Genomic DNA, 23296 nt, shown 5'->3' with positions numbered 1-23296 from the left:
AAGCCTGGAATTTTCCCTAATGCCCTTTTCCCTTTCCTCCTGTTATATAAGATATATAAATATTCCTCCGTAATATTTCCCGGTCTATGCCTTTCAGTTTGTTTCCCAACTGGGATCAAGCAGTTTCCTGAGATCAGACTTGGCACATTTTCTTTTTGTTTGAATATTGGTTATGCTTTCAAGGAGAACATGATTTTTTGAACAGAGAAGGATTTTCAGAACAGCCTCTTCTAACATCACAAAATAACCCACAACGACATTTCTGGGTGAGAAATTTCTAGATATCTAGATTTAAGGAACTATTCCTCTTCTATCACCTTTACCTATCTTTGTTCTTTACACGAATTCTAAAATATTAGAAATAAACAAAGTCAGCATCCTTGGCGTGATTTCCAGAAACCAGGAAGGCTTCTATCACCATCAGAGCATCATTCTTTTAAAGTCAGAGTCTGATTTTAGTATATGTGCTGCCGAAGTGAGCACCAAAGTTCCATTTAAAATGTAACTACTACTTAAAGAGTAAATTTTTTACATATTATCAGTAGAGCAGTGACCTCTGAGACTACGTCTCTCTCTGAGATCTATGATCTCAGAAAGGAGCCCGAGCTTCACCCCATGTGGAGGTTTATGTTGACCACAAGCTGCAGTCCTCCCCAAATTCTCTGCAAACCAAGTTGCAGGAGAAAATGTTAGGTCACACTGGCTCCTCTTTGGGGGAATATATAAAGGACACTATCCGGTATTTCCCACCCTAACTGCCACTTAGGATTCTGTGTGGAATGGTTTAATAACACAGAACTTCCCTCCCTACTGTTCTCACAAAGTCGGTGGTCAGATAAAATGGGAAAAAGAAAAAGAAACACCAAGAAACTTCACCGTAAGAAATGGCTAATGTGTTAGGATGAGTATATGCAAAGTGGTCCTCAATCACACAAAGCATCCAAATTTCTATCACTTAGTGTGAGTCAGGATTGTGCTAAACGCTGGAGATACAGAAGTTAACTAGACAGACAAGGTCTCTGCTTTCATGGAGCTTTCCTCTAGTGGGAGAAACAATACTACACAGCTAAATAAGAAAAACAACACAATTAACAAAGAAATGGTCAGTGCTATGGAGAAAAATATAGCAGAATGGGGAACCAAAATGGATGGGAAATGGATGGCAGATGGTTGGTTGGTTACCCAATGGCCATTCCCAACTCCTTCCTTGCCTTCCTCTCTCCAGAGGCTGAAAAGGAAAGATAATCACTTTGGGCCCCCAAAGATGCCCGCGCCCCAATCCTGGAACCTGTGAATAGGTTACATTATATAGTAAAAGGGACTCGGCATATACAATTCAGGTTATGGAACTTAAAATGGGAAGATTATCCTGGATTATCCAGGGGGACCCAAACTAATGAGCCCTTACAAAGAGAGAACTTTCTCGTCTAGTAACAGAGAGATGCGGCAGAAGCCAGAGAGATTCCAAGCGTGAGAAGGAATCAACGTGCTGTTCTGGCTCTGAGATGCCGGGGCCCACATGCAAGAACCAGGGAGAGGCCTCTGGGAGTTACTGGTGGCCCCCAACTGAGAGCCATCAAAGAAACGTGACCTTGGTCCTAAAGCACGAGGCACTGGATTCTGCCAACCACCGAAATGAGCGTGGAAGGGGAATCGTCCCTGGAGCCTCTAAAAAGGAGCATGGTCCTGCCAACACCTTGAAGCCTTGTGAGACTCTAAGCAGAGAAACTGGCCAAGCCCACGCAGACTCCTGACCCGCAGAACTGTGATGTAATAAATGGCCATTATTGTAAGCCACTAAGTTTGTGTTAATTTGTGACAGCAGCAATAGAAACTAATTCAATATAGCATTTGTTATATAACTGAGTGTGAAAACTGAAACTCATACCAGCCATTCTATCGCTTTCCACTACCCCACCGTCATCTAGAATATTAGAAACCCCCAAAAGCTTAAAGAATGTAGCACTTTCTACTTCACCTTAAATGTTAGACTGGAGACTAAGAAACCTAAGTTATGATTATGATTATAAGCACTGAACAGCAAGTCAAGAGGCCCAGGTCTTATTTTTACATCGGTGTAAGGACCTTAAGTAAATTAATCTCCCTGAATCTCTATTTCCATATCTACAACATGAATGAGTTGGTCTAGATGATTTCTAGGATCATTTTTGCTCTATGAACTACAACTGATAGGTAGACATTGTGACGAGCAACACACTTTCATTTAACTTATAATCCACCACTTTCACCTGGCGCAGAGTGCATCCTGAAAGTGCATTGTGATGGGAGGACAGGGAAGCTGTTTAGGGCTGCTGGGGCCCAGTTCTTGAGCCTCTGCTGTCCAAGATTGGTAGTCTGGGTCTCCAAAGGAGAGATGAATTGTACAGAGGGGCCAGCCAAGCCCTCCTCACTAATTATCCTGGATGTGCCAATAATCTCTTACTGAAGATTCCTTGCAAGAAGCGGTCTGGTCTAAGAAGACCTGCCACCTGTGTTTGCTTCTCATCCCATGTAACACCAAACTTCTCAGCAGGAAGAAACACTTGCTAGAACCCCTGACTGTCCTCGACCAACTTTCCACACCTCTCCTCCTCGTAAGGGATCTTCCAAATTTTGAAGAAAACAATTTGGCCCCAGAATTTGCACCTTGCCAAATTCAATTTAATTTATTACAACAAACATTTTTTGAATAGTTGCCGTGTGCTCACTGAGTCCAAGTTTGGGAGGGAAATGTTCAGTTTTATGTCCAATCTCTGATTTCAGTATCAACATCTTTAGTTGTATGACTGAAATAGGAAAGAGGGGGGGAGGCAAAGAGCAGACTCATTACACTCAAAGCAAAGAGCTGTACAGTAGATATGATTTATAGCTATCTGAAAAGAAGGTGAAGGATTTGTTAAGAACCGAGTGTAAGCACCGAACAGGAAGTTACTAAGAACTTCCGTTTTTCAGAAGCATTTACATTCTGTCTCACATCAAGTTTACATCAACACTCTGGGGAAATTTTGATCTGCACCACTGTCTTCAATCAGGGTTTTCCAAGAAAGTAACCTTCAAATTCATGGAGCAGAAGTTAGATTTGAATTTGCAGTAACATGTATTTTTCATGGACAAATTATGCAACTATATATGTGGTCAGATGTGACTGAAAATATGGCTGAACGTGTATCTGCATGTTTCACATGGTTAATATATTTTTTAGTGCCCTATATTTTTAGACATTTTATAAGTTAAAATGCTACTGCTATCACTTCTCAGTGCTTCTTATTTTAATCCTCTCTGCATATCAGCAATGATTGACCAAAATCACCAACACCAGCAATTTTCAACCTCTTCTTCAGAGGCAGATGTGACAAATGTGTCCATACATGTGATACACTCCTACGGACACATCCAGAATTACGTGTAACACCAGGAGCTCAGCCTACAATCTTCAACCTAGAAGCCATGCTGAAAAGAAAATAATTATGTAGATATCCTTACATTTATTCTGATTAGTTTTTTAAAAAATGAATCACCAGCAAACTTTGGTATTTTATCAGCTAGAAATTATTTGCAACAGACATTTTTTGTCTGGGACATATTTTGACACTTTGGTTGATAAGCTCTGCCCTGCTATACCATAAGTGTACACCTGAAATCTGAATTCTTGAAGGCTAAGGGTGCCTGACACATAGAACCAGGAAAAGGTAATAAGAGAAAGAAACATGGCTATTCTCCACACTGGGCAACGGTGGGATATGACAAACCTGTTACAAAAGTCTAGCATTTCCCTGGAAATAATTAATTTCCTACCTATGCTCTTTAAAGCCACTGACATCCCAGGGAGTCTTCATAGCCTGCCTCCAAATTCAAAGGTGTATTCCCTTCTTTAGATGTAGAAGAAAATAACTCTGAACACATTTAAAATGTGAAGAGGTTACGTTATCTCAACCATAATGCATGGTTGACAGCACGGGCTCTTAGACTAGTGGTTCAGAGGTCATCTTGCCTCCCAGGGAACATTTGGCAATATCAGGAGACATTCTTGGTTGTCACAACTCGGGGAGGAAAGTGTTGACGTCTCGTAGGTAGAGGCCAGGGATGCTGCTAAACATTCCACAATGAAGAGGACAGCTTCCCCCCGACCCCCAACAGAGAATTATCCGATCCAAGAGGCCAACAGTGCTGAGACTGAGAAACCCTGCTCTCAAGCCAACCTGCCTGGGTTTCAAATCACCTGTTACTTATATAAGTTACTAAACATCTATGTGCTTATCGTCTTTACCAGTAAAATTAGGATAAAAACAGTGTCCACCCTCTTGATTTGTTGTGAGAATAAAACAAATGACACAGACAGGAGCTAAGAACAATGTCTGGAAAAAAGCTAGTGTTTAACAAATGTTTACTTTCATTACCATTAGATGCATCGAAAAAGACTGAGAAGAGAAACACCAAAATTTTAAAATAAGTTGTTTCTAGGTGGCCAGACCATGACTGATTTTTATTTTCATTACACTTTTATATTTCTTTATATTTTCCAAATTTTCTAGAACTGTATTTGTATTACCCTAATATCCAAAAACACTTTTTTAAAAAGAATGTAGAGGAAAGAACTTTATTTTGTGACATAGTGGAAAGAGCACAGAATCAGAAAGATCTGGATTCAGATCCTGGCTTTATTTGTTGTGTGTGACTTTGGGCAGATTAGTTACTCTGAGCTTCAGCTTCCTGATCAGAACCTGGGGCTAATAATGCATATCAGAGAGCTTCCATCAGGATTAAACATGACAGACATCCAGTGTCTTGGAAATATGCTGAATGGCAGGCTCCAAGAGATGGGTGCTTTCAAAGTTTGGCCCAGGAAAAGTGACTCTATAAACAGGGAAATATAGTCATGATGGTAACTCCCCTCTTGCTTTTTAAACTGTCCTCTTGGAGAAGCCACCTCCCATCTCAACCCACTGTTTGCCTGGGTTCAGAGGAGAAATTGCATCCACACTTTGGTCCTTCTCTCTATTCTTTCCACCTCCCCGCATATACATCCTAGGAAAGGACCTGATAATTCAGCAGGCAGGGCTTACTAGCAGCGGGAAGTTACTAAGAGTGAAAAGCAGGACCCAGGCATCACTTTCACATGCCCACTGAGGGACAAGTCCATTGTCCTTCTTCTTGTTTCTTCTTTCATCCCTAGCCTCCAAGCTGGAAGCACTCTTGGCAAGGCCTCTCCTCCAGGGGAACCGCTCCACGTTCTCTCTATTCTACTTCTCCTGTTCAGCTGGTAGAGAGGACTGCCCCCTTTCAGTTTTGAGAAGGATGAGTAGGAAGCCCAGAGAGGCTTCCAGATCTAAGCCTCTTGTGTGCACTAGCCTGGCTCATCTGAGAAGGCTGGCAAGCGTGCGGTGGGCAGGCAGCACTGGCCTGGCTGTACCTTGCTTCCAGCAGGGCTGTTTCTTTTCCACCCCTCATTCACTCCAGGTCACACTAAAGACCAGGAGGATGAGTAGACAGGATTCAAGGACCCAAACCGTAACCACAAACCCCACTCTTAATGCTCCTTAATGACTTAATCAGATGGAAAAAGAATAGAATAGGTTATATTTGTGTATATTATCAGGAGGGGTGACTATTTTAAGCCAGGTTAGACTGCTAGCTTAAATTCAAATCCTAAGCAACCTTTCAAGATGCCCTGGTCATCTTCGTACTCAGGTCCTAATTGCCACGGTGTGGAAAAGGCAGTCTGGCTCAACCCACTCTGACTCTGAAGATCCCATGGCTCTCCAGGGAGGAGTCTTGTAGTCCTACCAGGTGGGCTCTTGGTGAAGTGTTCTAGCGACCGGGAGGCACAGCTGATTAGGGCAGGATTGCCTGGGGCAGGAACTGACCTTCTCACGACATTCACTCTCAACCCAAGGTGAACTATTTCAACACGGGGAGACGGTGCCAGGCAAAACATCAGAGGAAAATGAGACTATTTGGGGTGCTCCCATCTACATGTAAATAAAAATATCAGGAGAACTTCATTCTAAATATAAATAAAATGTCAGGGGGATTGGTAATAACCAGGAAATAATTTATGGATCCTTCTGGAACTCTAGTCTGCTATTGCTCCAGGGTCTGTCTGACTAGCATATGTACATTTCAGACATAATATTGACTGTTGCCAAGTTCTCTCCTACTACACTTTTACCTCCTCACTATCCTCCCCATAAAAGCATGCAAAACAAAACAGGCATGGGCCCCCAGAATGCTGTCAGTCTTGAGTCTTCCCATTCTTCATTCACAAGGGTACATTGAGATGATATCATAAACGGGCTGGGTGCTAAGTGCTAGAAATCCAGAGATGGAAGGAGATGGTCCCTTCTGTCCAGAAGCTGACTTCGGATGACTATAGTAGCTAGCGTTAAGTGTACTTGTTCCAGGGAAATGCTGATTTCAGCAGGGATCAAATCTAAGAACTAAAGTTCAATAAAGTTTAAGGTGTCAAGGGGACTCCTTCCTCTCAAAGTATTCTTCAACTGAAACCGTGAAGGAAACACTTTATATAGTGAGGAATTTCACAAATTTTGGATTCCTACCCCCTTTTCTTCCTCTTTGTATCTCTGACCTAGTAACTTCTCTAAGTTTTCCCACAGCATATAAGAATGAGATCAGTCATCTTTTCTTGCCAAGGGCCAAAAGGGGAACTACACAGACCAAAAGGAGGTAACCCTTATATTTCAGATATTTCCAGAAGTTAACAAAAATTCCTCTTTTCCCCTTAAAAACCTAAATTAATTTGCAAAAAGAGAGAAATCTATTCCCTATTTTAAAGTATGATAATATTATTTTAAAGCAATAAATCCAGTCAGTTTGATAACATAGTTTGTGTTCATAATTTCAGAAGTTTTTAATCTATTTATTTTATTTTGAAAACCAGGTAAGTACTGTTAATATGCTTAGGCTGGTCTTATTACTAGGTCCTGAGGATGGAAGAATGTTTCTAGGTTTGATTAAAAAAAAAATGAACCATGATGTAATTTTAGATTTCTTTTTTTCCTTTAGACATCATTTGGTCACCATTGCAATACAGTGTTTTACCACCAGATATCTATACAGCACAAGGGGAAGAGAAGAACAGGTAATTACTTACTGGGTTATTTGGGGGTACAGAATGTGACTACTGGGATAATTCAAGATTACTATAGATTTCACTGGGGGTCTGTTTTAGCCAGGAAAGCTGATTCAATGTTCTAGTAGCATCAGCTGAACAAAACTTGTAGCCAAATCAACTGTTGACATCATTTGAAATAATAGGAGCAGGGAAGCAGCATAGTTAAGTGGTTAAGATCATGGACTCTAGGGTCAAGTTTCTTGGGTCCAAACCCTGTTTCTCCTATTTGCTAGCTGTGTGACCTTGGGAAAATTCCCTAACTTCTCTGTGCCTTAGTTTCTTCGTCTCCAAAATGTGGGTACTAATAATAACTCCCCCAGAGGGTTATATAAGGATTAAATAACTGATTGTGCTTAGAATGATGCTTTACACATAACAAGAACTTTACAAGTTTATTCGTTAAATAAAGACAAAATAAAATGTAAATCTGCTAGCTCGTCTCTTTGTGCTGGATAGAAATAGTCAAAGATATCAAGATCTGAGTGCATGGCAGATTCTTTTAGCCTGTAACTTTGGAAGATTCCTTTGAAAACTTCCTGGAAGCCTTCTTGGTAGCTATTCTGAAAGATATGGAATTTGGTGACAGTCTACTGTCCCTAAGAGAGCTGGAAACAATCACAAGCACTCCTGGTATCAGGAACATCAGAAGGAAGACGATCACACAGCACAAAGAAACAGCACGCCAGCCCACTCAGGCTCCCTAAGCCACTGCCAATAACCTCGGGGAACATGGGCACAGAATAAGCAGCTGAAAAAGGATGAAACAGGATTTTATTGCAGTGACAATGACATCTGGCTGGTGTCAGTAATATTATCTTTTTCCCTCTTTCCAGGATTCAATGAAAAAAATGCTTTTCAGCAATGAGTGCTTTGTTTTATTAATTATCACTATATACAATTCCCATCTCGTTTTTCTTCAACAGGCAGTGACTGTGGTGAATTGTTCATTTTACAGAACTACCTAGGCATCTTTTCTGGACCTGTGACAAATCTAAAGCCCCGAACCAGCGTCTAAGCCGGGACAAAATCTCGAAATTGTCTGGAAAACAGAAGGTATTATGTCCTCTGAGCCAAATTTCAGCCACAAAACCGCGGGATCTCTAGCACATACCTTCATCCGGACTTTATTTCAGAGACGGTCTCCTTGGGTCTTCTTGGTCAGGAACAGCCCTTGCAGAGGAGTTTGGAGAATGCCATAAACCACCAGGGAAGCTTGGGAACACATCCATATCTGTCCTCTGCCTTCCCCTTGGCTCAGAGCCTGCTTCCTGGTAGGAAGACAAGATGACGCTGTGCAGGGTTGACTGTTAAACCATCTTCCCGCCCCCAGCCCCACTCTCTTGGTGCCCCTCCCTTCTCCTTTCCAGGGCTCTGGAATGTGTCACATGGGAAATGGCTCATGTGGCTCCAGGGGAGAATGTGGCCGGCTTCTCTCTCCCTTCCCCCACTTTTCCTTTCGGGAGCATAGCAGCAGAAATCTCCGACCTGATTGGCTCGGACCAAAAATCTCCACATGAAAAGGGGAAGATTCAACCACCCAAACCTCCAGGCTTCTCCGCTTTCTTTTTTGTTTTATTTTTCATCTGAACATTTTTCCTGGGCATTCAGAATTGCTTGGAAGGGAAGGAAAGAATGCTTTCTCCCCAGACCGTCTCTTTCTTTCTTATCATCAGTACCCTAACATGGCAAGGTGTTCCCTAACCTCCCTCCAGAGCCCCCTTGGCACATCTGAGACAATCAAGTATTCAGCACCACGGACAGCATTACACCCCCTTCAGAGCTCCTTAAAGCCATTTGTCTATTTCACTCTCAGGTAAATAAAAATATTCAAAAAATATTTCCCCTGAGGTCTTGTGTCTAAATATACATCAGGCTATATATATGTAAGGCTCCAACCTCCCCTACTATCAACTTACTGTAACCTTATAAACACAAATATAATGTTTACATATCATTAAACCTAAAAAGACCATCCCATGTCTACCTCCCCGGCCCCATCCCACCACCCATCCCCACCCTTTAAACATGCTCCATGTTTTTTGGGGGGAGGGGAAATTCTCATTACACAGTTTACCATATGCCCATATATCTACGCTCACAGGCACAGTGACAGACAAACGTGAGTGTGCACGTCCAGATGTCTTTAGTCCCATCCCTAGGCCTCAGGCAGGGCTGAGTTCTCCAACTCAGAGAGGGAGCCCGGCAGGAGCAGTTTTGTGCAGGGTCTTTCCTGCTTCACTGACGTCCCGGTTGCCATGGTAACTGTTGAAGGGGATGATTTCGTTCAGAACCAGTCACCATGGGACCCTACTGACTAAAGAAAGGAAGAGGGAACAGGACTGAATTGCAGAGGAGGACTTTCAATTAGCATTTGCAGAGCCAAATTTACCTAATGGGCCCTTTCTTTACTGAATTGTTGTTGACCCTAAATCTTGAAAGGCTTCTAGGAATTCGTATGGACTCTGCAATGGTAACTCCCCCCATCCTCCACTGCTTCTTTCCTTAAAAATCTATTTAGGTGCAACTAAATGAAAATGCCAGCTTCACAGAGCGACTGTGGCATGCCACCACAGGGCACAGGGAAGAACACAGGAAACGTATTTCTTCTCAGGCTGAGGCTTCTGACTTTTATGAGGCCGTTTATCTAAGTCGAACAGTCTTAATTTTAGGGAGATACTTTAGAGCCACACCTGAACCAGGAACAATTTGTGAATGCTTTACAATTGTATAGCGGAAAAGATAAATATGGTTTAACGTGCCTTGCTGGATTATTTTGAATAAAAATAAATTTGAATAATAAGGTCAATCCCTTGGATAGCATTTGGACTATCCCAAGTCAGGAACTTAAGCTAGCTATGCACTTGTCTCATTAGGCATGCATAGAGCTGATTGTTTCTAACTCAGAATCCTAAGCATGGCAATTCTGAATATTTATTTTGAGGGATAGAAATGCTGACTTTCAATGTGCAATAATGCAAACTCTATAAGAAAAGAGGTAGCATACAGGAGCTGGAGTATAATTTCAGGAAACTGAAGCGCCTTCCTGGTCCAACATCCACAGCTTAAGATATGTTTACATCTTTTATTTTAGGATAAGAATCAAGTTAATTCTAGTTTTTCTATGTAAGACTCACAGAGAAATTCAACTCTGTTAGTTCTAATATTTGTCACTTTCAGAAAATTCATTTATCAGGAAAGCTGGATATGTGTTTGAAGAAAGTTTTAGAGAGCCAGCCAGATGGTTACTTAAGAGATCACCTCTCTTCTTTTAGTGAATGATAACAGCAACAACAAAACCGGCTAATATTTATCATGCACCAGGTATTCAGTACATGATGTCATTTAATCCTATCAAACCATGAAACAGGTACTATTATTAACATTCCTGTTTTACAGACGAGGAAACTTACAGAAGATAAGTAACGTGCCCAAAACCACACCACTAGTTAGTGTGGGAGCTAGGATTGAGGAGTATTTAATATGACTCCAGAGCAGGCATATTATATGATACGAATCTGTATCATGGATAATGGACTCGATCAAAATAACTTGTCTATTTAATGTGACTGATGTGATTCATTACTATGGGCCTCTGACAGAAGAAATCAAAAAGATTTCTTTGGGCTTCCCTGGTGGCGCAGTGGTTGAGAGTCCACCTGCCGATGCAGGGGACATGGGTTCGTGCCCCGGTCCGGGAGGATCCCACATGCCGCGGAGCAGCTGGGCCCGTGAGCCATGGCTGCTGAGCCTGTGCGTCCGGAGCCTGTGCTCCGCAGCGGGAGAGGCCACAACAGTGAGAGGCCCGCGTACGGCAAAAAAAACAAAAAGATTTCTTTAAATCATTTGAGATGCAAAAAAAAAAAAAGGCCAAATTATTCATTCTTTTTAGGATGATTGTATGTGTACATCACAGCTTAGTGATAAAATAATAAAAACGATTTTATAAGGAATCATAATCTGAAATATTATTAAGGATGGCTATAAAACATGTTATGTAATATACTAATTCTGTTAAAAATATTAAATTTATAATCACCAAACTTATTCCCAGCCATTGGGAAGAAAATAGCTGTCTTCTATTCAAACCCATAAAAATCCCATAATACTGTGTAGCTAGGGTAATATTTTGAAAATAATTTATGTGATTCTTTTCCCCTCTGCCTGCCTGGGGAATCGATTTGCCTTGGGGATAGGGAATGTGGCACTGTTCAGAAATTATAAAAGTAATGGAAAGAAAGAAGGAAATAATATTCAGCTTCTGAAATTCAAAATAGGAGTGTACAGCAAGACAACAGGCTTGAAATCCAAGCTACCGTTTTGAAAGCCATTCTCAAAATTCCTTTATTTGTCATCAACCAAATATGGAAGACTTTGCTCAGACTGTTTGGTACCATAGAGAAGGCCTTCACACTGGGGCAGGCAAAACCTTTCCAAGGGGTTCCAGAGCCTGCAGGCAGTTCTATCGGAATTTCTAGATTCTCAACTTCCACAAGCTGACTTTCCTGAGAACGGGTGCAGTCAAGATGCCATGCTCGTCCTTGGTTCCCATCTAGTAGTTTTTCTTCCCTTTTACCATAGATTGGTGAACGTCTCACCCACCTCCACCTCAAATCCTACAATGGTGAACTGCCTGGATCTTAAAAAGCCCTGGGAAACAAGCAAAGAAACAACTGGAAATATTGAGGATGCTATTGAGATATTAGTGAACTCAATAATTGAGTTAACGCATCCTTTTAAGAAACAAGAGCTTTCCAATTGCTTTAAACAAAACTGAAAGCAGGGCTTCCCTGGTGGCGCAGTGGTTGAGAGTCTGCCTGCCGATGCAGGGGACACGGGTTCGTGCCCCGGTCCGGGAAGATCCCACATGCCGCGGAGCGGCTGGGCCCGTGAGCCATGGCCGCTGAGCCTGCGCATCCAGAGCCTGTGCTCCGCAACGGGAGAGGCCACGACAGTGAGAGGCCCGTGTACCGCAAAAAAAAAAAAAAAAAAAAAAAACTGAAAGCAAACCACTATCCAATTGTCCACTGAGAGAGTCATTACAACAGTTCTCTTAAAAGAAAGCTCTTTTTACAAAAGAATGACAGCTAATAAAGGCAGAATATAATAGTTAGAACACCATTTCTGCAGGCCGCAGTGAAATAACTGATTCAGGCAAGGACCACAGCAGGTATTCAAACTATGAGATGAAAAGTTGTTGGGAACAGGTTGTTTGTACGTTATTTACAAACTGCAAAGGGAAATGTGTACTTTTTCAAGGGTGAGACTGGCAGGGGCTCACCATCTTAACCAAGTGACCAAATTTAGCATCACTAACCTAACAGTGGGACAACCTGAAATTAGTGCCTAACATAAAGCAAGGTGACCTACCCAACATTACTAATGAAATATTCTTTCTAAAAGCATTTAACCTGAATCTAATCAAACCTCTAGACAGAGTGCCCAGTTTGCGGGGGCAGGGGGGCGGAAAGGCAGGGGTTGGAGAAACAGATTAAAGACATCATGAGAAAATAATTGACCAAAATGAGAAAACAAAATATTCTACAAGAGAACTAGTCTGGACTTATCAGAAAGTCAATGTTGTGAAATAAGAAGGGTGAGCTATTATTAAAGAGACTAAAGAAAACCAATTGCAAAGCATGTAATTTGATGAGATGCTGACTGGGGAGGGAGGGAGAATTGGTATAAAAAAGCTCTAAAATATTTTGTGGAAATTAGGGAAATTTGTCTTGTGAACTGGATATTAGATGGTGTCATGGAATTATTATTTCTATTAGGTGTGAGAAACGAATTGTGGTTAATAAGTGGATTTCCTTATTCTTAGGAGATGCTGAAGTATTAAGGATAAAGGGTCGAGACGAATTCAAGTTACCCACAAATGGTTCAACAACAACAAAAAATATGTACGCACATAATCAGAAAGGGAAAGTAAATACGGCAAAACATTAACTGGCGAAATCTGGGTGAAGAGTGTATGGGTGTTTACTGTACTTACTTTCAATTTGTTGTCTGAATGAAAATAAAAAAGTAATAAATTCTGCTCTGTGGTGAAAAAGGACATGCCACATGGAAAGTAAGAGTCTCTCCCTCGGGCTTCCCTGGTGGCGCAGTGGTTGAGAGTCCGCCTGCCGATGCAGGGGACACGGGTTCGTGCCCCGGTCCAGGAAGATCCCACATGCCGCGGAGCGGCTGGGCCGTGAGCCATGGCCGCTGAGCCTGCGCGTCCGGAGCCTGTGCTCCGCAATGGGAGAGGCCACAACAGTGAGAGGCCCGCGTACCGCAAAAAAAAAAAAAAAAAAAAAGAGTCTCTCCCTCTAGGTCTCAGGTTCAGAGAGAAATAGAAGAGAATAAAGCAGCCAGTCACTGGGCCTGACCTCTTTCTAGACCAAAGGCGGATATGAGTGCATTCATTTTCTCTTGTAGTTGTTTCAAATTACCACAAACAGTAGCTTAAAACAACACAAATCTATTATCTTACAGTACTACAGGTCAGAAATCTAACATGGGTCTTACTGGGCTAAGATTATGGTGACAGCAGGGCTGTGTTCTTTTCTGAAGGCTACACAGGGAGAATCTGTTTCCTTGCCACCCACATTCCTTGGCTCGTAGCCCCCTAACTCCTAACTTCAAAACCAACAACCTTGTATCTCTCTAACCATTATTCCACAGTCACATCTCCCTTTGTCTGACCTCAGACTGGAAAGTCACTTGATTGGGCCCGCCCAGATAATCCAGGATAATCTCCCCTCTCAAGGCCCTTAACTTAGTCACATCTACAAAGTCCCATTTGCCCTGTAAGGTAACACAGTCACAGGTTCCGGGTGTTAGGGTGAATATCTTCAGGGGTCCTTACTCTGCGTACCACAGTAAGCTACCTCCATGCTGAGAGGGGCACCCAGGGCAAGAGCTCTCTGCCTTTGCTCCCCTCTGGGGACCACTGCCTAGGCCCCTCATACCTCATCCTCTGCACTCTGCATGGCCGTTCGGGCCAATGGCAAGTTTCTCACAGTGTACGTAGGCATACAGAGCAGTCAACTGTCCCAAGTGTTTCCGGTTCCCTTGAAGCATGGATGTTCAACTAACAGCCAGGGGGCCTGCCGTGGTCAGGTGAGGTGACTCCACAGCCGGGGCCAAGGGGAAAAGAGTCCCCAAGGGGAGGAGGCCGATTCTCCCCGTGGAGATTTGCCTGAAGCCAAAAATGGGCCATGAATTCACCAGCTGCAGGCTTCAGCATCGCAGGCCAGCAGGTTCCCCAGCGCTCAGGCCAGCGAGGGGCATCATGCCAGAACCCTGCCAGTGCACGCTCTAGGTCCAGAATGAAGTCGGGGATACCCCCCTCTCAGCAATTCCACAAGGATGTGTATGTTACCCCTCCCCACCCTCCATTCAAATGGATGTTATCTTCAGAGAAGATGACAGGACCTCCTTGGGAGGCATTATGAAAGAGAAAACATTTTTACCCAAAGGAGACTTATACTATTTAAAGAAACCACTTAAGAAATGAAATTGAACTATACCTGAGACTGAATTGGACACTTTGCCTGGTTTTTTTTCTCTCTAACCTAACAGTTGTGATGGTTTTAAAATATGTCCACAAATTTTTGATATGCCTCCCTTCAAATGGTGACATCTAATACGACTTCCCTTGAACATGGGCCAGACTCATAACCTGCTTCCAGTGAAGAGAATGTGGCAGGAGTGATTCTCTGTAATGTCCGAGGCGAGATTATCATAAGGACAGTTTCTGCCTGGCTCTCTGCCTCTTGGATTGCTCAGCCCCCATGTCGTAGGGACACTAAAGCTGTCTTGTGAAGAGGCCCACGCAGGGAAAACTGAGGCCTCTCACCAACCAGCACCAACTAGCAACAGGGCAGTGAGCCACCTGGCAACAGATCCTCTGGCCCTATCAAGCGACTGTAGTCCAGACATCTTGACCTCTACTTTGTGAGGCCCCAGGCCAGAACGGCCCAGCTAAGTTGCTCCCAAATTCGTGACCCACAGAAATTAGGAGATAATGTTTATTATTAAGTTCCTAAGTTTGGGGGGATTTTGTTATGCAGGTAACTTATAGATAACTTATACACAGGTGAAAACTACAGAAAACAATGACGAGAACTACCTTTTCTTGGCATATTCGAGCTGCGGTGAGTTACATGTGTCCATGCTGCGTATGTGTGTTCCTCTTGTGGAAAGCATGTGGTTTTATTAGGCCAAGAACAGGAGGAAGGGGAGAGCGCAACTAGCCACATTAGAGTGCTGTCTAAGGGGAAAAAAGAAAGCCACTGAGGTGGAGGTGGATTTATTATAAAGACTCAGAAGAAGTGCAGGGAACTGAAGAACAGGAAGTGGCAGTTAGACCACAAATGGGACTGAAGGCAGGGACAGAAAGCTGTCAGAGCCAAGAGACACTGACTCCATCTCTTTCTCTCAGGCTACGGGACCGATTGTCCCATATTTTCTCTCTCTTAATTAGCTGCATTCACCTGCTTCTCTTTTGCAATCAGCTGGTTCTGATTACTGGCCCCCAAATGGTGACCTTGGCTCTGAAAGTTACATGACCTTACAAGTTCAATGCTCCTATTTAAATGGCCCAGTCTCAATTAAAAATAGAACTACCATATGATCTAGCAATCCAACCTCTGGGTATATACCTAAAGGAAATAAAATCACTGTCTTGAAGAGATATCTGCATTCCCATGTTCATCGAAGCATCATTCACAATAGCCAAGATATGGAAACAATCTAAGTGTCTGTCGACAGATGAACGAATAAAGACAATGTGATATACATATACACTTCACACGCACGCACACATATAATGGAGTATTATTCAGCCTTAAAAAAGAAGGAAATCCTGCCATTTGTGACAGGGTGGATGAACCTGGAGGACATTATATTAAGTGAAATAAGCCAGACACAGAGAGACAGATACTGCATGGTCTCACTTATATGTGGAATCTAAAAAAGTTGAATTCACAGTAACAGTGAGTAGAATGGTGGTTACCAGGGCTGGGGGATTGCGGGAAATGGGGAGATACTGGTGAAAGGGTACAAACTTTCAATGATAAGATAAATAAGTTTTGGAGACCTAATATACATACAGCATGGTGACTATAGTTAATAATAGTTGTATACTCAAAATTTACTGAGAGATTTCAAGTGTTCTCACCACACATACAAAAATGGTAACTATGTGAGATGGGGTGTTAGCTTGATTGTGGTCATTTCACAATGTGTATGTATATCAAAACATCATATACTTTAAATATACACAATTTTTATTTGTCAATCATATTTCAGTAAAGCTGGGGAGAAAACATATGACCCAGGCTCTCAATGTTCTGATCTAAATTCTTAGGAGGCAGAGTCTGTTTGACTCAGCTTAAGTCGGATACAGAGCGGATCCAACCAGCTGTAGGCACTGGGATGGAGCAGAGTTCCTGTGCTACCCCTCAACACTCTCTAACAAATCTGGCAAATTTTGTAAAGGGGAAGGACAAGGAGAGGGGGAAGTGACCGACAGAGGAAATGGCTGGCATCTTAGTGTGTGTACGTGCTTCTAAACTTCCATGGCCTCTCCACTGGTGAGCCTGCCAACAGGCACAGCACCTTCGGCCTCCATGTCACCTCCGTTTGAATCACCCACCTGAATACGCATACCCTTCACACTGCCTGGCTTTTCCCACATGGACACCATGCTGTGTCACGCTCCCACAGGTTAGACCTGAGGCAGTTTCCTCTGCCGTGTCCACCTGGGGAACACCTATTCCCATCTCAAACCCTGCTGCCTTTCATCTTCTCTGAGGTTCTAGGTCCCTCTTAGCCCCACCCCCTCCAAAATAAGTTACTCACACCTTCTTTCTTACTATAGTACTTCTTTAATTTTCACATATATTACTTCTTTTATTGTATACATTATATTGCATTGTGTTCATAGATTCCTATAGGGAGCAATGTCATTTAATTCATCTTTAGACCTCTAGGATCTCAAAAACAAAGTAGGTTCTCAACAACAGTGTTCCAGCACACTGAACAAGCATGATTTCAGGGACTAACTTAAAGCAACTTAATTTTTATTTCCCACTGTCCCAGTGAAAACACTCTGTAGTGCCTGGTACTCCCATCCCTGAATGAAAACCTGAGCTGCCCCATTCCTTTTTATGGTCACTTTTAGGTAAGAAAAGTTAGTAATTAAAATTTCCAGTCCAGTATCATAGTCGAAATTTGCCCCCTGACTTACAGTTAAGGCTTTCCCCTTCCCACCAGTTTGCAGCCGCTGTACCCGGGAAAGCTGACGTTCAGGCAAAGAGTGGAGCCACGTCCCTCTCTCCCTGGTTTGCCTGTCTACCAGCACTCCAACAACTCCACTCAAATATCCTCTGCAGCAGCCTTTCCCAGTCTTCCTCGTGACTCCTTTATGCCCCTGATATGGGTGAGAGTTTAAAAGCAGTCTAATCAGTTCTCAGCCTCCTACATCTTGCAGAGTCCTACAGAGCAGTCTGTCTCTGGTATTTCTTGTCACAGGGTCTCGGAAAGCACTCCTGTTCTGACATACTTTTATAACCGTTTAACTAAACTGTCAGCACTTGGGATTTTTCTACCTCGAACTTTCAATAGGTCTCCCTCCTCACCCCAAGTCTCCTATCCTTCTACCCCATTCCACTCCTCACTTCTGCATCCACCCACTTCCATAACCTCTAGTTATTGACCCCTGCAGAGTCTCTGAATCCTGTCTTCTTACCTAGGCAACAATGTCTGGCCATTTCACCAATGCTTTTGCTAGGGATTAAACTCATGTGCTTCTCAAGAAAAGGGATGCAGTGAAAGACAGATTACCCCCTCCCCTTTTGGCAGAAGATACTCCTGGCCATTACTGCCACGTTTGGGTCTTGGCATCAGTGACTGAAGTAGTATGGCGGTTTCAACTTCTAAATTACTTGTATCTCTAGAAACCAGAGTCGCCCTAAAAGAAAGTACCTTGTCTCTTAGAACCTCACATCCTTGACCCAGACACGCCGTCCCTCCTATTCTAACTGATTCTCTACTCACTGAAAGTCTGCAAAACAGACTTGATCCTCACCTTTCTCACCTGTTAGTACTGACAGGACCATTTGTGTAGTCAGAGCAGCCACATCAACCCTATGAGGCTCTGGGAAGAGGCTTCCTCATCAATGGCCTTTCCGCTGGAGAACACCCACGTACATACATGTCAACGATGACTCGATGTCCCTCCCCAACCAGTGGAGCAACTGTAAAAGGTCCCCGCACCCCACTACTGCAGTCCGCCATGCTCATGGCCCAAGATCCACAACGCAGTAAAGCAATAAAGACATCACCGTCTGTCACCGCTGTTAAATTAGCACCACGCTCTAACCAACTGAGCTAACCAGCCAGAACTGTGTCACCTGTGCTAATCAAAGGCCCAACTTAGGAGGCCAAAGTCCTCCATCTCTGCAGTAAATCCTGTGTATTCCTGGGGCCTGTATTAATGACCTCATCACTGACCTTTCCCAAATCACGATGCTTACCACCTTCTTATCATAGTGCCCTCTCTCCTGAATAGAGCTCACTATGCCCTACTCATCGGCCCATCTCAAGCTCTAGCCCTTATACCTCTAGAAAATTTTCAAATATATAGCTATTCAGACAAGTGGTCTTAAACCACAGGCCTAACTTCTTTTCTCCTCCTGCTTAAAGCAGTGGTTCTCAACTTTAGCAGCAAAATGAAGAGCTTTAAAAAATACTGATGCCCAGTTTCCACTCCCAGAGATTCTGACTGAATTGGTCTAGGGTGAAGCCTGGGCATTAGGACTTTCTAAAGCTCCCCAGCTGAGTCTACTGTGGAGGCAAGGTGAAGAATCTGTCTTAAGGCTCTCTGAATACGGATGCATCCATGCTACACAGAACATCCACATTTTGGTGAGGAGATGGCACGCGTAAATGTGGTGGGAGGCTCAAGGCAGAAACTGTTGATCATACACTACATATCAAGTTCTACGCTAGTAACTCATGCAGTCTTTTCAACTGTACCTCATTTCCTCTTTACAGTCATCCTATGAGGTAGGCACTATTGTCCTTATTTGACATATAGGGAAACCGAGGCCCAGAGAGGGCACACAGAGTGACTGGTATGCTCAAGTGTCAAACCCTTTCTGTGACACCATCCTGAAGAGGTCACGCCTCTTACAGCTGGATGACCCTGTAACGGAGCGCCGCAGGGCGCAGCCCTTAGCCCTCCGCCGTTGCTGCCCACCATCACCCCGCACCCCGTTACCAGGCAACGGTTACCGGGAGATCATTAACGCCGGGGGTTGGAGCCTCAGCGAGAGGTCTTGCTCAGCCATTGGTCGGCACCACAGACGGCCCCATTCAGCCATTGGTCGGCGCTGCCGTGGGCCCCGCCCCCAAGCGAGCAACTGTCAAGGAGCCACCGTTTGAGGGGCGTTTTTGAGCCCACGGTCGGCGGAGCGGTGGTCGTCCACTTGGAGAGTGAGGTAAGAGGCCGATCCCAGCCTTCTCCCCGGGGCCCTCCAGCTCACCCGGCCTCGGGCTGGCAGACGAGCTGGGGGGCCCAGGGAACAGGCTGGGGGTGTGCCCTGCAGGGCTCCAGAGCCTCGCCAGGACCGCCCACGGGCCGGGCCCAGGCCCTGAGGCTGCGGTGACCCTCTCCCCCATCCCCGCCTCTGCGACCGAATGGCAGCGGCAGTCTGCATGGGACACAGTCCGGGGAACCTGGCCCCCACTGTTTACGCGGCCTGAGGAGCCTGAGGGCCAGCTGGGCCCTGGGCGCCTGGCTGCCTCAGCGATGACAACTGGGCAGGGTCTGGGGACCTGGCCCGGAGGGAGCCACCGTCTGAGATCTGCCTCTTCAGCCTGGGCACTGGTGGGAGGAGCCAGACTGGGTGCTGGACTGACCGCCCCTCTTCTCTCCACCAGGCCTGGACCTCGGAGGGCGAAAGTCGTGCCTTGGGACCTTCCCCTTTTCTTGTCAGAACAGAGAGTAACATTTGTTTTGGTGGAGATTTACAGGAACATCGTGACCTGACCATGACCTGACCTCAAGGACAAAGGCTCTGACACCAAGAAGTGTGCACCAACTAGCCACGCCCCTCCCTCGCCTTTCCTATAAAAGGGCTTTGCTGATTGCTTTCAGGGAGTTTGGGGTTTTTTAAGGCGTGAGCCACCCACCTCCTTGCATGGCCCTGCAATAAACCGTTCTGTGTTCCAGACTCCAGCATTTTGGTATTGTGTGGCCTCACTGTGCGTCGGGCACACAGGATTTGCGTTTCGGTAACAATCCCACTCCCCCCAAAAACAGGCGCCAGCGCAGAAACCCTAGTCTATTGCATCCATGGATATATTTTTTTTTTCCTGGAACATTTTCCCATGAACTCCACACATACAGCCCAGTTACTAGGCTATACTTTAGGCTGCCAAAATGAGGCGAAGTGCTCCAGGCAGAACTTCTTGATAGGAGACTACTAGGTCTGGGCCTTTATTAAAGTACTTCCACTCTATTGACCGATACCTGGATCCTTCTCCCTCACTGCTAACTTAAACCCTGCGCCTTTCTATACTGAGTTTTTCTTACAGATGAAGCTATATTGCTTACCTACAAGCCATTCCTTTGCTGGTCTACTAAAACCATGTATTCCACCGTTCCTCTGCCTTGTACTACAGACAGTACACAGAGCATCAAAATATACTGCCTAAGCTGCATACGACTGCTGCTAACATCAAGATGGGGCTCTCGGGGCTTCCCTGGTGGCGCAGTGGTTGAGAGTCCGCCTGCCGATGCAGGGGACACGGGTTCGTGCCCCGGTCCAGGAAGATCCCACATGCTGCAGAGCGGCTGGGCCCGTGAGCTATGGCCGCTGAGCATGTGCGTCTGGAGCCTGTGCTCCGCAACAGGAGAGGCCACAGCAGTGAGAGGCCCGTGTACCGCAAAAAAAAAAAAAAAGATGGGGCTGTCATACCTAGTGACCTGGGAGGCTAGCGGCGACAAGTCGGTACTTTTGTTGCGCGCCAGTGTCTTGGTAGCTCAATTCCACCACTTCACTCCATGCAATCCACATTCCGCCTGAGGTATGCTTCGAGGGGCCAAGGGACCCACTGGGAGAGGACACTGTGGGTGGTACCTTTCAGGCGCTGCAGGGCAAACTCCAGTGCTTGCGCAGGTGTCCCACATACCCTGAGAGAGAAAGAGGTCAGATGGGTCAGTTGTCTCAAAACACTTGCAGAATTCTTGACTCCCGTTACCTTAACTGTCCTTCCTCATCCCAACCTCAGCCCCTGCTCACGACTCTGGCTTTCAGAATCCTCCTTGTCCCACTCACTTAGGGACTCCCCTATTTCCACCTCACCCACGAGGAACTAAATGTGGCGCATTTCTGCCTTTCTGTTTACAAACACGCACAGGGTCGCACTATTTGAAGGAAGACGTGCTCTACTGCCCAGAGTTCTGTTTTCCTAGCTTCCCCTCTCCACTGTGCTGCATGGCTACTGCCTTCATGCACAATTTTCCCACCTTCTCCCTCCCACTGCACTACCTTATTTACATTCACATCTTCTCTTGGTCTCCAGAAAAAAAAAATACAAAGAAAACACAAGGTTTTCTTTCTTGGCCCCTCAGATTTGTTCCTCTATGTCGCTCCCAGGGTTATCTTTCCAAACACAGAAAGCTCACCACTCTGGTTTAAAGCCTGGACGGCTCTCCCACGCCCACGCCTTTACTACTCGATTCGCTGAAACCTCCTCACAGAGTTCACGGCCGAAACAGAGCAACGGAAAGGAGTGACGACCGTATAAGCATGTGGAGTTGTGACTGCAAAATCTCGAAGAATGTAGTGTTGTGTGCTCGAATCCATCGCGTCCACGTGAATTAACCTCCGACCTTTCTCGAGGGTCAAATTTGGTTGACTATTACCAGCCAAAACGTTTCTAAATGTTTTCGCGCTAAAAATGATCAGTCAAGCGCATGAGCAAACGCCCAGCGGGTGAGGGGGCGTCCGCTGTTCGCGCAGGCAGATCTCGCGATGTTTGGGCCAGCCCGGGGAGTAGTAATGTTTTTTGGGGTGCTTTGAGGCCTATTTACCCCCCCCTCCTCCAGCCCCGATGGATTAATGCTGTCGTCAAATAAAAAAAATCAAGACTCCGCGGCGAGAACAAACGAGGCTAGAAGTAGGCGACACGCCAGCGGCAGGTCTCCGGGGCCGAGGAAGGGCTTTTCTCTACGAGGCCCCGAAGGCCGCACAAGTTGTTCAGAAACAAAAGCCAGAAGTCTGTAAAAAATGGAAAAAAGCCAACCAGTTTATCACCTTAGAATGCGGTGTGGAGATTTTTTTTGTTGTTTTTCCACTTTTCACTGTAGGAAAAATCCCATTGGCTGACAACACACCAAGTTTCCCCCTTCTGCTGCTACTGCGCCTGCGCGGGGCTTTGTTTACTACCTCGGGCGGCCGCTGGGTACCCACTTCAGAGTCCGGAGTCTAAGGTCTTGGTGTGTAGTTCGTGATGAAAGTCGCGTTTTCAGCCGGGAACACGGGTGGGAGGTTAATAACAGGACAGGTTAAGTGTAAACCTGAAACCAGTGAAAATACGAGCCGTAATGAAAACACGAGCCGTAATGAAAACCAATCTTGATCACTTAGAAATCGTTGCCTGTTCAGATCTGTCGTGGAAGAGCTTCATTATGAACGTAATGAAGGTGATAGCACCACTCTAACCATAACTAAGAAGTGGTAAGCAGCAACAGTACTAAACCCAAAAGCGAAGGTCGTATTTAGGTACCTGTTAAAAATATGGACTCCTGTAATGGAAAAGATGCAAATAACACTAACCCTAAGCCCATCTTGCTCAAATTTCGAGCAATACCTGCATCATTAAGAATGACTATTGGAAAAAAAAAAAAAAAAAAAGACTCGAAGCAGAGTCGAAAAGGGAGCCATGCAAATTTTGAAACTAAAAACAGAGATGACTCTAGAAGCAATAGCCAGAAAAAGCACAAACCAACAAGCAAATTTTCGAAAATGGTTTTAAGTTCCCTTCAGAATCAGTTTCAGGTGGCTTAGAAGGCTATGATACTTACAAAATGAGAAGATCTGGTGAAACTTTGTGTTATAGATATGACTGGATCTGTTTGAAAACAAAGAAAACGCAGGCAAGCTG

The 23296-nt window shown here is 44.7% G+C and overlaps 2 protein-coding genes across 3 annotated transcripts in view; one reads left to right on the top strand and one right to left on the bottom strand.

Moving 5' to 3' along the window:
* The window catches only part of CREBL2 (cAMP responsive element binding protein like 2), a 56774-nt gene extending 47840 nt beyond the window's left edge, over positions 1-8934 (top strand). Inside the window, exons 4-5 of one of the 2 annotated variants that reach the window (XM_030841428.3) lie at positions 7024-7099; positions 8088-8934. In XM_030841428.3, the coding sequence (XP_030697288.1) occupies positions 7024-7099; positions 8088-8097 (86 nt within the window). In that variant the 3' untranslated portion in view covers positions 8098-8934. Of the gene's footprint in view, positions 1-7023; positions 7100-8055 lie in introns of both variants that reach the window. The other variant, XM_030841429.3, reaches the window with a different exon arrangement.
* Positions 1-22097, bottom strand: part of GPR19 (G protein-coupled receptor 19) — a 31382-nt gene extending 9285 nt beyond the window's left edge. Inside the window, exons 1-3 of the mRNA XM_030841426.2 lie at positions 21816-22097; positions 21106-21320; positions 8244-8400 (exon numbers count right to left, since the gene is read on the bottom strand). The gene's annotated coding sequence lies outside the window, so the exon portion shown is untranslated. The remainder of the gene's footprint in view (positions 1-8243; positions 8401-21105; positions 21321-21815) is intronic.
* Between the last annotated feature and the right edge of the window lie 1199 nt (positions 22098-23296).

This window comes from Globicephala melas, chromosome 10 (assembly GCF_963455315.2).
Source record: "Globicephala melas chromosome 10, mGloMel1.2, whole genome shotgun sequence".
NCBI classification, from domain to species: domain Eukaryota; kingdom Metazoa; phylum Chordata; class Mammalia; order Artiodactyla; family Delphinidae; genus Globicephala; species Globicephala melas.
This window is presented reverse-complemented; position numbering and strand designations above follow the sequence as displayed.